Genomic DNA, 13536 nt, shown 5'->3' on the forward strand with positions numbered 1-13536 from the left:
CATGCAGAATAACTTTATGAATTAGGTAATGGTGTATTCCCCTTTTACAGTTGAGGATACACAATGCAGAGATTTTAAGTGGTTGGCCCACAGCTAGTAAGTGTCAAAGCTGAGATTCTGACCTTAGCAGTCAGACTCCTGAGTTCGTGCTCTTAATCACCACCTTGTCTGATAATCGGGCAAAGATTGTGATAACCCAGTGGGAAACCCATTTCAGACAGACCTGAACGCACCAAGGCACGGAAGTAAGCAAACTGCCTTGATTCAGGCAGGGAATCCTGAGAAATGTGTTCTCTCTGGAGGCTGGGAGATGCTGCTGGGAAGCAGGTGGCCTCCAAGCCATGGTAGCCTGTGCACATAGAAATCTGCAGAACCCAAATCACACAAAACTTTTCCTGGAATGCTCTCCTGCCTCCTGGCTCAGAAAAATCATCCCTCACCAGCATCTCCTGAGGCCTCATATTCTGCCTTTGCTGCTCGCAGATACTTCCTTGTAGATGTTCATCACTCCCACGTCCCAGCCAGCTCAACTCATCTCCTGCTCAACACGGCATACACAGTGTGGCTTCTGATTAATTAGTGTATTCTCCAGTTTTTATCAGGCCAAAGAAAAATTTAAAAAAGAACTGAAGATTGATGGATTTCTGTACAGTGACTTATCTGTACTAGCTTCTGATATACCGTATTTCCCACCAGAGGAAGAGGAAGAAAATTTGGAAGATGGGATTCACCTGGTAGTCTGTGTCCATGGCCTAGATGGTGAGTCCCCAGAAAAGTTTCCTCCTCAAAATTCTGTACTGTAGACAATTTATAACATTTATGAAAGAATTTAAGTCAGGTACTTGTTCAACAGTGTTATTAGCAACCATGGGACGGCAGCATCCTGGGTCTAGGGAAATGGCCTGGCCTTATTCCCAAGGAAGAGATCTATCTCTCTGACACAAAAATCTGTTGAGCAAATGAAATTCATAAATGAATGCAATGATGCAGTAAAGGAATAAATGCAATAAATAAATAATGGAATGAATGAAAAAATGGAATGAATAATGAAACTAATGAACAAAAATAAAAGAAGGAATGGAGCGAGTGGATGGATGGATGGGTGGATGGATTATTGGAATGAAAATGTCAAGGGATGCATGAGTCAAAAGCACAAGGGAAGAAACGGAGTGGAATGAATGTGGATTCATGTGGGACGGGCTCAAGCTAGTGGCCCAAGCTGTTTTGTTGCCTATTTTTATTCTTTTCTCACTTATGGGGCAGTTTTTGCATGTCAGATATTGTACCAAGTTCTGGGATTGCAGAGACCAACATGGTTCCTGACCTTAAAAAGTTCTTAAATTAGTGAGATCAGTAAATATGGACTGAGAGCTGAACGCTATGAAAGATACCAGTACTATAGAGGTCCAGGGGAAGAGAGAAGAGAGTGGGAAGGGCTCCTTCTCCCCACCCTGCCTCCCAAATGACTGAGGCCCCAGTGTCAGCTTTCTTTGGGTTTCTCAATCAGTCCTAAGACTCTGTAAGATAATAGAACTTACCAGCTCTGCCGGAAGATCTTGAGGTCCCAGCTCAGCCTGGACCAAATGCAAGCACTTGGTCCTGCTTGCCCTTGTGAATTCTAGCCTCTCCCCAACTGGCTGAAAAGGAAGTGATCTGATCAGCTGGAAGTACAGGGCATCTGAGTTCTCCTCAAGCTCAAGTTTACATCATAACTGATCTGAAAACTGGAATGTGGAACATGATTTCTGGAAGCATCTCGACATCCACTTCATATGGATTCCAGTGCATAACTAATGTCAGAGAAGGGAAAGGACTTCTCTAGGGCTTCACAGGTGATGAGTGGCAAAACCTGTGCTCAGTGTCTTCTGGTGATCATGTAGTAGGGAGTGGTGGTGTGTTATGCTTCCAGGGCACACTGTTCTTTATACCCTCAATTCCCAATCCAGGGGCTAATGCATTTAGCTGTCTGGCTGTATGCCGTGGATACCGGGACACTGGGTCAATAGGTCTATTTGGTGAAGTGTCAGATAATCCAGTGGTAAATGATACATTCTAGATGAGGAGGAAGGGGAGGAGAAGCAGCATTGGTCTATCACTCAGGGGCCAGGCACTCTTCTAGATGCTTAACATCCATTAAGGTCATTGATCCTCACAATAGCTCTGCAGAGTAGGTGGTGGTATTGTCCCATTGTAACTGGGGACACTGTGTAAGAGGCCAGCTAAGTAACTTATGTAAGTTCACACAGCTAACGTGGTTGAGCCAAGGTGAAAACCCAGCTGTCAGAGCTCCAGAGCCCATGGTTTCATTCTGCCTTATGCCAACAAATTCATCTCTTCGCCATCCAAACCATCGTCCTCATTGCTGTTTGAGTCATCTTCTAAAAATCTTACCAGATCTGGTTGTGCTGGTCCATTAGTAAAAATCTTTCTTTGTAGCTCTCAGAAAATAAAATAAACTTCTGTCTTAGAAAACTCCTGTGTTCTGAGCCTCCCCACTATCATCTCCTACCCTTTCCCTCCTGGGATTCAACCTCACGCCTTTCCCAGAGATGCATGCCATCCCACACCACTGTGTCTAGTCACCCCGGGCTCGCTGTCTGGTGAGCTGTCCCTACTCAGCGTCAATGTCCCTGCTTCTCAAGTACCAGCTGTTTACATACCTTTCCCCAATTTTGTTCCACCAGGTACCTTGTCCTGGTATTTCAAAATTTGTATTGAAATTGGCATACTTTTTGAATATATTTAAAAAAAAAAAAAAAACTTCAAATCGCCACCACAAGTGAAATACTAAAATCTGTTGGCACACATGAAGAGTAATATTAAATATAATTACAATGATATGAAAATAATCTTACTGAAGTTTGACTCCACTGTCAGAAGACTGGGCTTTTGAGACTCACTTTTCTCTCTTAAAAAATAAAAAGCTACTAAAGACATACTTGTGTTTTTTTTTTTTTTTTAAGATTTATTTATTTATTTTAGAGAGAGAGAGAACAGGGGGAGGGGCAGAGGGAAAGAATCTCAAGCAGACTCCGTGCTGAGCATGGGGCCTGATGTGGAGCTCCATCTCACCACCCTGGGATCACGACCTGAACTAAAATCACGCGTCGGATGCTCAACCGACTGAGCCACCCAGGCGTCCCTGAAAACATCCTTGTTTTTTAACTGGGATTTGCAATTGGAAGTCCCGCAAGAAAGACAAAGAATGACTCTCCTCAGCATGATGCCCTTTTAACACAGGTGTTGTGGATGACTTAGCTTCATATCCTGCATGACCAGTGTGCCCTCTTAACTTATCTGATATTAAATTAAAACGAGAAATACTCTCAGTGTGTCCGTTAAGATGAGAAATCTTGTCAGGCCACGGACTTTTATTTTTGTCCACCATGCATGTTGGAGAGGGAGGTTATGAAGACAGGGCAACTTTGGCAGTGTTTGGGCTAGGTCCGAACCCAGAACCGGCAGTTACAGCGTTATCGGCCAGGCAAACAGCCACCTCAAACAGAGCTGATACCACACCTAGGTTTCTCTTGGCGACTTCTCTGGTTCAGTGTACCAATGTCCAGATGCTGAAGAGTTGTACAGGACCCATTTGTTCAAGTTTCAGTGGCAAGGATATATTTATATCAACAGAGAACTGAAGAAGTTGATAAGAGTTATGAATATTCACACAACTCTTCAGGATGTGCCAAAGGCCCAAGATTTGTGTCCTTGCAAATATTCTCAGTGTAACCCCTTATCAAATCCTATTTTCTGAGAAAGTTTCAAGTTTCACTCAGTAGCTGAAGGGGAGGGAGGGGACCACTATCATTCCTTATTTAGACTCCTCAGGCTAAGTATAAACACTTGCTGCTTTTCTTTTAGGGCCAGTAGGTCACTTTAAATAAGAACCACTACAGGACCAAAGAGCCTAATTTTATCATCAGAAATGAACAGAAAGAATAAAATTTAACTTACAACACAAAATAGAAACCTTTCCTAAAAGAACATGAGCAATTTCGTGGCTGTGATCCCCCAGGTTTGGGCCTGTGCTCTGCAGATCACCATCACAGGGGGCGTGTGGGGTATCGGGTCATCCTTACTGGTTAGGGATACCCTCACATCCTGTAGTTCTCCCCACTTCCATATGGCACCCCCACCATCCTTTGAGTCAGTTGGTAGTTTCATGAAGAAGGATATAAGCTGTTTGTAAACTCTATCACTCACAGTTCCACAAACTACTTTGAAATTCTGGTTGTATGGGAAGGTAGGTCCCCTGTCTGTCCGCTGACTAGCTTCTAACTTCTGACTCTACAGGGATCCTTTTGAGGAATAGACCAAAAATTCAGTACAATGCAATCCACCCCCAGAGCCTGCATGAAATCTACATTTAAAAATCCTTGACTCTGAAGCTCATTGGGTTATAGCAGATCCATCCTCCGGATGATCTTACTGCAGGTGCTACAAGGATGCTCTGCCATTAGCGGTGGCCTCAGATTCCTTAGCTGTCACAGCTCTGTCCTGCGGTCACGATGGGTCAGGTGGCATCCATGGAGTTGGCACAGTCATGACTCCTGCTCCCAAGGGCGATCCTTACTCTATCGCACATAACCGTGCCCTGCCTGGCCCATCCGGGGTCTTGCCGGCTGCCTGTGGATGGCACAGCTGGTCTTTGTACGAAGCGGGAACTTGAAGAGGGGCCATGTAGATTGTGGGGCATGTAGACATAGGGGGCATATAGATGTTGGGACATGTAGACATGTGGGACGTGTAGACATCAGCCACCCCGTGCGCCCCGTGCAGCGTGTCCTCACTGAACAGGATTGGCTGTAGAAGAGGAGGGGGCAGTGTGTTTTCAGCTGTGCTGTGCGTGGAATGTTCATGAGCCACATGTTTGTAGATCAGGGAGAAAGTCCACTGAGGTAGGACTGCTTGAAAGGCCCTGACCTTGTGTCGGGGGGCGGGGGGAGCCTAGGACCGCTAGGATGGGCTCGTTTCCACTGCTTTTATTATCTGCTTAACGAGCAAATGGAAAATTGGGGGATGGGAGAAGAGGGGGACCTAAATCCCTTGTGTGTCCATTTTGATATGAGTAACTATGGGCCTGGGGTGGGGTTATCTGTCGTTTTTAGGGAACAGTGCGGACCTCCGCCTGGTAAAGACTTTCATAGAACTGGGACTTCCTGGAGGAAAGCTGGACTTCCTAATGTCTGAAAAGAATCAGGTATGACAACAAAAACATCAGGACTGAGAGAATCTCTGAGCCGTGTCTAGAAGAACCTTCTAAAGTCACCCTGATAATCTGTGGACACTCCCACAGAAGGGGACCCTGCCAAAGAACACTGGATGGTCCAGAAAGATAAAACTCATTATTTCCTTTTGGGAAGGTGAAGAAAGAGTAAAAAGTGGGGACATGTGGGTCAGGTGGCCAGGGCACTTGGGGGGGGGGTGACAGCTTGGATCATAAATGGTTTGGGGGTCCATGGGCCTCTACTGGGCAAAGGGGGCTGTCACAGGCCTAACCCAGCCCTTGTGATGCAGCCCTCATGGCAGAGGGATTTGACCGGGGTACCTAGGGACTACTGGACCGGGTCTAGACAGAAGTAATGAGCTGGTGAGTGTGGGGTGGTCACTCAGGAAGGATTGTGTCCCATGACACGTTGTCATTACAGCTTAAAAGTTGTAAATCTCATAAGCATGTGCATTTCCAGTACATCCCTTAAAAGCACCCTGGCTGGTGAGTTCCTGGTACCATTTTTTAAACCTACTGTGTCTTCCAGCACATTTCTCATCAAGGTCAACTCAGGCCTTATAATTATTACCATTGATTCAATAATTCATGTTAAATTCACAGTATGTAGCTGAGGAGACGGGGTCTGAGATGCTGGAGCGTAATGAACACAACAGCATCTGTCTTCACTGTGTCGTAAATGGTGGAAGCCTGACACTGGTGTGAGGAGTAGGCTGCCTTATCCCCCTGCAGGACTCGAGAGGAGACAGGCTCGCACTGGAAAGCACAGCCCCAGGCACAGGTCCTGTGAGCAGGAGAGCGCGCCTGCTGGCCTGTAGGCATGAGTCTCTCTTACTCCGTGGACACTGAGAAGTGACCGGAGTGCTCCATCTCTGTGGTGTCTCTAGGACCGTTGAGTGGCAGGTGACAGTGAGCCACAGACCCCCTCTTCACGCCTTCTTCCCCACCCTGGTGAATGCTCATGAGTCCCCTTGTCCACCTTTGTAGCTTGGCACTCAGCACAGTTCCAGGTAGCCCACGACCCTGAAGGACAACTCCACTTATGAGAAAGCGTCTTTTATGTTGGCCCCAAATCTCTCTCCCTGTGGTTCCCGTCGGTTTCCAAAAGTTCATCCTTGAAGGGATATCTACCAATCTAGTATGACTTCCTCATGTCTGCCCTTCCAGACTTTCAAGGTCACATCTGATGTTCCTCCTCTTCCTTTTCTGCACGCATCCTCTGACCATCCCTGCTGAGTCACGGATGGCTTTGGAACCTGCTCTGGACGTGGCCTGGTCGCGCAGTCCCGAGGCTGTGCTGGGAAGACAGCAGGGTTTCGGGGCCGGGCGGGCTTGGGTGTGAGTCCCGGGGGCACGGGCTCACCCTTAGAGCCCGGTGCCTCCCAGTACCGTGGGGCCGGCAGGCCGCAGGCAGGTGCGGCCCCTGGCGCGTGATGACGTGTCCGTTGGTGCATGGCCCTGCTGCTCTTGTCCACCAGCTTCTCCCATCGGTTTCCAGCCAGCCTTCTGACAGGATTCTCCAGCGTCCTGAGTCTCTTCCTGAGAGCCCCAGTCTGTGGGCCCCTTTCCTTGGTGCTGAACCCCCACCTGTTACCCCAACGTCGGGCTTAGGCACACTCCCAGAATGCGCCACCATGGAAGAGGGCGGGCTTGTGCACAGAGCCTGGCCTTGCTGTGACCCCACCCAACCTACACCCGTTCCCTCTCTCTTTTTCCAGATGGACACATTTGCGGATTTTGATACCATGACGGATCGGTTGTTGGATGAGATCATTCAGCACATCCAGTTGTACAACCTCTCCATATCCCGAATTAGGTAAAAGGAAACCACAGGTAGTTAATGCTGGGGGAAGAGGAGAGGCATTTCTGGGTGTTGGCTGTAGACAAGTTCAGCATGCTGCCTTCTGTCTACAACCTTCAGAAGCTAACTTGTGACTTACTGGAGTAGGTGACTTTCAGAGCAGGAGTGAGTGGGGGAAAAGGAGCATTTCATAGCTCAGTAGAAAGGGAACTGGACTTCAACACAGACCCCTAGGTTTGAATTGCTCTTCTAACACTCACACATCTGAGGACTGACTCTACCATGCAGCCTCTCTCAGGCTTTCTAAACCTCTGAGCCTCCATTTCCCCGCCTGCTAGGTGGGATAAGCATGAGCATCTGGTGGGGAACAGCAGAATGCATCACCTGCCCCATAAGCGGGCTTCAGTCCACACTCATTCGGTCCTTCCACTCCGAAATGAGCTTGGCCGGAATGTTTCCTGATTTAGGCGAGAGCCAATGGCTTGTGTTTTTTGTGTGCTTGCAGTATGTGGACAGAGCGGTGAGGCCACATGCCTCAGTCCTTTGAGGCCCCAGAGATAAAATATCCGTTCTTTATTTCACAAATGAGAAGGGAGAGGCCTATGGAGATGGAATGAAAAGCTAGGTAAAGCCATTTCATAGACAAATGTTCATTTCCTTTCTCGGCCTGTTTTGTGCTCACCATGAGCAGAGCCATGGACCCTCATGTGATAGGGTTTCCGTAAACAGGTATTCAGTTTGAAAATAATGCTGCGTTGGGTCCTCAGATGTGTGAGTCACAGTGTGACTGGAGCAGAGCATGCAGGAGGGGCATCCAGTGGCGCGGGCCGGCAGCGGGCGACTCCTTACATTTGCAGTGATGGTGGGCAATGAATAAAATCACAGAGGGAGTCAGACGTCAGGTCGTGAGCGGCCTCATCAGCCAGGCCAAGGAAGTGGGGTTTCATCCTGGGGATGGCCAGGGCCCCCCGGCGGCTGGAGACGAGACACAGACCACAGGCGGGGCTGCTCTCAGAACACAGAGCCCGGCCACACGCCCGCGCTTCTCTTCGGACCACACCGGGCGGCAGAGGCCTCGTGCCCTAGGTCTCTGTCTCAAGCTCACTGTGGCCAGAGGCTGGAAACCCAGGGAGGGTGGGCTGGCAGCCCCCATTTGCTTTGCCAGATCCCCCGAGTCGGGGTGGGGGATGGCGGGACCCCTCGGTGCTCCCCAGCACACCAGCTGGCCTCCCACGGCCACGCTCACGTGCGGTTCTCTTCTGTCCTAACAGCTTCATCGGCCATTCCCTTGGCAACATCATCATCCGGTCGGTCCTCACGCGGCCCCGGTTTCGGTATTACCTCAACAAACTCCACACGTTCCTGTCGCTGTCTGGGCCTCACCTGGGGACCCTGTACAACAACAGCACCCTGGTTAGTACAGGTAAGACTCCTCCGAGCCCGTCCCTCCTCACAGTCGATTCCGGGCAGAGGGAAGATGAAAGCCCAGCAGAGGTTCTTCTTGATGGAATCTTGTGGTTTGGAGGCTCTTCAAGCATGGGACTCTGAGCAAAGAGAAAGAGGGCCTCTCCCGTGTGAGTCCAGTGATCAGACTAGATGCCACCGAGACCTCGTCCGTGAACGGAAGGGTCATGCCCTGGGGTCCTGACTGGACAAGATCGAGCAGGCACAGGAGTGGGGAGGAGGGAGCAGGGGCATCTCGGTCTGCTCAGGCTGCTGTAAGGAATCGCCATGGACTGCGTGACTTACAGACAACAGAAGTGTATTCCTCGCAGCCTGGAGGAGGTCCTGCTTCACGGGCGGCACCTTCGCTCAGCCTGTAGCGATGGGCCTTGAACCATGTCCCTGCCATGGCGAGCCTGAGGCTGAGTTCTGACCCAGACACTTGGGGGACGACTCTGGCCAAGACATTTTCATCCCTACGCAACTTAGAATATTCTTATTTAAAAATAAGGGTATTTTTAAAATGGAGTTAGCGTGTGTATGTATGTCTGCTTGTGTATATGTATGGATGCGTTTATGATCTTTAGGTATATGTATGTGTGTAGATATGCATATCTATAAATGTGTATATTATTTCTGTGTGTGTGTGTGTGTGTATCAGAATTGTCGAAGATTAAGCAGGAGAAGGAAGGAAGAAGTTGACTAACATGTATGGGAGGTCAGCCAGGGCCGGATTCTGTACTTCTTGCCGGAATGGAATGACACGGCTCGCAGCTTTGAGGTCCTCAAAATTTCCTCTGTCAGGTTAGGAACACCATGGAGAATAAAGAAGCAAGGCTCAATGAATCTTGGACAATGAGCAGAATTTCTAAGATAGTGAATGGCGGGACAAGTGTTTTGTGCGGAAGAAAACCGTATGTATAATAACACAGAAGCAGGCGACAGGTGGCTTTTTGTGACAGGAATACAGGCTGAGCTAGAGGAACAGAAGATGACCATGAAGCGCTCAGCCAAAGCCTGATGATGAAGGGCCTCCCGTGACATGCTGGTCTCTGTAGGGGCCACCAGCATGGCAGCCCAGGGAGGGCGTCAGGTCTTGTGGAATAACAACTAGTTTATTAAATCGTACTCCTGACAAAGACTTCAGTGGTCCCCAATTGTCCCCAGCCCGTTAGGTGGCATCTGGGCCACCCCAGTAAGCTCCCACTCCCTGCCTGTGTCCCAGCCCCTGCACCCTGAACTTGCCCAACACCCCGGGCAGACTGGGCTGCTTGCCTTCCTCACAGAGGCAGGTCAGAGCTCTTTGTCTGTCTTTAGGTTATTTTAAGGACATTATTTGAAACGTTGGTCATAACAAGTGGAAGACCATTCCTTTGCCATTCTCTCCATCCCCACAAACCAGGGAAGCCATCCTTGGACAGAAACACATGATTGAAAACACATCTAACCTTTTTCATACTTTTAATCTTGCGACATGACAAAAAGAACTATATTGCATTCATTTCCTTGCATTTTTGTCACGCTCACTTTTGTCGTGGTGACGCAATACTCCTCAGCTTTGGTGCTGGTGTAACCAGGGTCAGGGATGGGCTCTGAAGTGGAAGGTGCTTTCAGTTTTTCTCCATGCTACGCGGATCTGTAAGGAGCATCCATATATACGGCTTTGTGTTTGGGATTGCTTCCTTAGGCTGGATTTATGAGGTGAGGTCGAATGGGTCAATGGGTGCAGAAGTATCATGACTCCTAATGCCAGTCACAATATCATTTTGCAGGGTGATCTTATATCCCTGCCACAAGTACATCATAAAAACTTTCCTCTAACTTCCTAAGAATTTGCTGAAGTGCCTACTGCTCTCTTATATTAAAATTAACTAAAAACCACAGTTTCATATTAATCTCTCCCCAATTATTTTTGCTCTCTTTAGGTTATATTTTTGATTTTTGTTCTGTTTCATTTTGGTCTTTCTAGGCTTGTGGCTCATGCAGAAATTAAAGAAATCCGGGTCCCTTCTGCAGCTGACCTTCAGGGATAACGCCGATCTGCGCAAATGTTTCCTCTACCAACTAAGCCAGAAAACAGGTGAGCGCCTTCCTCTGCAGCATGCTGCTGTGGTCACAAGTGTGAGCTGGAGGTGCAGCCCTGAGACCCAAAATCGCTCCACCACTGCGTCGATGCGCTCAGGGAAGGGTTTAGTCAGGAGATGCAGCGTGCACAGACTCTTCAGCTCACAGGGAGGCTGCCAGCTACCCCCAAACTCAGCTGCTCCCGGGAAGGGCGTCCCAGGTGCGCCAAGGTGTGCGTAGAGACCATCTCTACACGCAGAAGCTATAGCTTCTCCTTCCCGCCAAGCTTTCAATGCCCTGATCTGCGTGCCCACACACTGCTCCTTCCCAGGTACAGATCCACCCACAAAAGGGGCAGGTGTGCACCGTTCATTTAGGTTGATAGTGCAAGGGGAGACGGGGGTCCTTCCCAGGCAGGGCTGAAGTCACGCCTTCACCCACACTGTGATGGCAAGTGCACAGGGCTGTTGGAGACCCTGCCTGTGTTGTGGGAACGAGCAGAGGGCAGCAGTGGTCTGTGTGTCCAGCCTCTGTCCCATGTCACCGTCTCCATCATCCTATGAACACCACCCCCGCTGACATCTCTGCACCTCTCTGAACGTGAGACCCCAGGCAAGTCCTTACCCAGTGTGTCTCTGTGCCAAGCTGAGCTTTCAGAAGTCCCCCCAGGGGGAAAGGAGGGAGGAGGATTGGGCAGAGGGGAAGCTGGAGGGCAGTGTGGTCACCGCAGAGAGCTCAGGAGCTGGGGCGACCCCGCAGAGTAGGGTGAGGGGCTGGTCTTCATAGCCCTGCTCTGCGTCCGCCAGTCACTGAGGCAGGCTGGCCCCCAGCAGGTGGTCTTGGGAGGCCAGAGGTCCCACCGCGGTGCAGGGGCACGGGGCTGAGGGCCGTGCAGGCAGAGGGCCTGGGGGGCACGCTGCAGTGTCTGTCTGCAGGCCCGTGCTGGGCTCTGGGGACGCAGGTCCGCGCCATGCTGTTTAGCCCCCCTGTCTACAGCTGCAGGCAGGGAGGCACGTTCGGAGGCCGTTTTCCTCCATCGGGGACAGGATGAGCACTGCACTTAGGAGCTGTCCCCATTGTTGAGAAGGAGGAGCAGAGTCCTCGCTTTATTCCTCATGGACTCCTTAGCGCTTGCCTCCCAGGAGGGCCCCTTTGTCACCTGCGTGCTGCTCCCCTCCCCCCGTCGAGAGGAGCTTGCCCCCGCGTCTCTTTAGCTTCTGTGGCCGAGGAGAACAGGGCTGCCCCTCCTCTCTGAGATACAGAAGCGACACTGCAAAACCCACAATGCCACAGCCAGCTGGTCTTCCCCCTTCCCCTCTCTGTGCTCCGTGTGCAGAGCTGGGGGTGTCCTAGCACCACCCGGCCCGGGAACAAGCGCCCTCCTGGCTCGTTGCAGGTCTGCAGTATTTCAAAAATGTCGTGCTCGTGGCTTCTCCCCAAGACCGCTATGTGCCATTTCATTCAGCCAGGATCGAAATGTGTAAAACTGCCCTCAAAGACAGACACACAGGTGAGCCACGTTTAATTATTATTATTATTTTTATTTATTTTTTTTACCGACTTTCTGGTGTAAAAAGCACAAGTAGATTCGAGAAGTTGCCAGTGCCTGCGAGGGCGCAGGGGAGGGCCCGCGGGCACGCCCGCAGCTTTCCTCCAGATCCCGCCCGCCCCCTTCTGCGGGGGCTTCACCTGCGCCCCCCCCCCCAGGGCCCGTGTACGCCGAGATGATCCACAACCTCCTGCGCCCCCTGGTGGACGCCAAGGACTGCACCTTAGTCCGGCACAGCGTGTTCCACGCGCTGCCCAGCACCGCCAACGCCCTGATCGGCCGAGCCGCGCACATCGCCGTGCTGGACTCCGAGCTCTTCCTCGAGAAGTTCTTCCTGGTGGCGGGGCTCAACTACTTCAAGTAGCGGCGGGGCGGGGGGCCGCGGAGGCCTAGCGAGCCCTGCGCGCTTCGGCGCGCACCTCCTCGGCAGCCCTCCGCCGCTCCGGACGGAGCCCCGGGAGGCAGGGGCCGGGCCGGGAGGGGCGGGGCGGGGCGGGGCGGGGGCGGGGCGGGGCGGGCCGGGGGCGGGGCGGGGCGGGGCGGGGCGGGGCGGGCCGGGGCGGGGCGGGCCGGGGCGGGCCGGGGCGGGGACCGGCCGGCCCAGGGGCTTCCGCTTCGGAGGACGTGTGGGAAAGCTGAGCCCGTCCACCGGAGTGTCGCCCGGCGAGACGTGCCCGAACGCGGCCGACCACCCGGAGTCCCTCAAGATGCTTTCTAGGAGAAAGAGGACAAAATAAAGAAACAATCCTCGGGGTCGGTGAGCCCACCTTTGCCCCCACCGCGGGCCCGCCGAGCCCGCTCCAGTTTCCCCAGATCCGCCCGGTATGTTCCTAGCTCGTAAGCTTATCCTTCTGATTAAATGGAGCGCATACAAGCATTTCAGAGCTCGGGTGAACCTGTGTGTGGAAGTGGGACATATTCGTGTAAATACAACCCCTAATAGACTCCAGTGTGCCACTTGCTCGAGACAGCGTGATGCCCACACGATCATTCTCTCTCCTGTTTTCTCAACAAGGGGCAAAGGAAGGCTTTGTACACTCCGATCCTAGTTTATGAACAGCAAGGGGTGGGGCGACTTAAGGTGGGGGGAGAAAGGCGATGCTCCCGGTGAATGCAGGGCTGTTACAAAGAAAAACGACTAGAGGGAACGCGCTGAACCCTCTTGCTTTACCTACTCCTCCACACTGTCTAGGCAGAGCCGTGGCCCACAAATTATTTTTGTGAACGCTTAAATCTCTGTCCTTGGGGAAAACGGACTTAGATTAAATGTAGAAGGGGGCACTGAGATGGATGCACAGGCTGATAGGAAGCTCCTGCTGGTATTCTTCCAAAGAAATGCTACGTTAGCATTTGATGCGATTGCAAATAAATAAATACAAATAAAACCATTAACGTGACCAGCTGCTTCTCCTCTCCGTGGAAGGAGAAACATCTAAACGGAGGAGTGCT

At 51.2% G+C, this 13536-nt stretch overlaps 1 protein-coding gene across 1 annotated transcript in view; it reads left to right on the top strand.

Annotated features, from left to right (window-relative positions):
• FAM135B (family with sequence similarity 135 member B) overlaps window positions 1–12451 on the top strand; it is a 173628-nt gene extending 161177 nt beyond the window's left edge. The window contains exons 13-19 of the mRNA XM_045899186.1: window positions 593–759; window positions 5112–5203; window positions 6949–7046; window positions 8303–8454; window positions 10444–10554; window positions 11935–12048; window positions 12246–12451. Coding sequence (XP_045755142.1) covers window positions 593–759; window positions 5112–5203; window positions 6949–7046; window positions 8303–8454; window positions 10444–10554; window positions 11935–12048; window positions 12246–12451 — 940 coding nt within the window. The remainder of the gene's footprint in view (window positions 1–592; window positions 760–5111; window positions 5204–6948; window positions 7047–8302; window positions 8455–10443; window positions 10555–11934; window positions 12049–12245) is intronic.
• Window positions 12452–13536: the final 1085 nt, after the last annotated feature.

The sequence above is a fragment of the Mirounga angustirostris genome, unplaced genomic scaffold (assembly GCF_029215605.1).
Source record: "Mirounga angustirostris isolate CCGP_5_RB_7025 unplaced genomic scaffold, mMirAng1.0.hap1 SCAF_4, whole genome shotgun sequence".
Lineage (NCBI taxonomy): Eukaryota > Metazoa > Chordata > Mammalia > Carnivora > Phocidae > Mirounga > Mirounga angustirostris.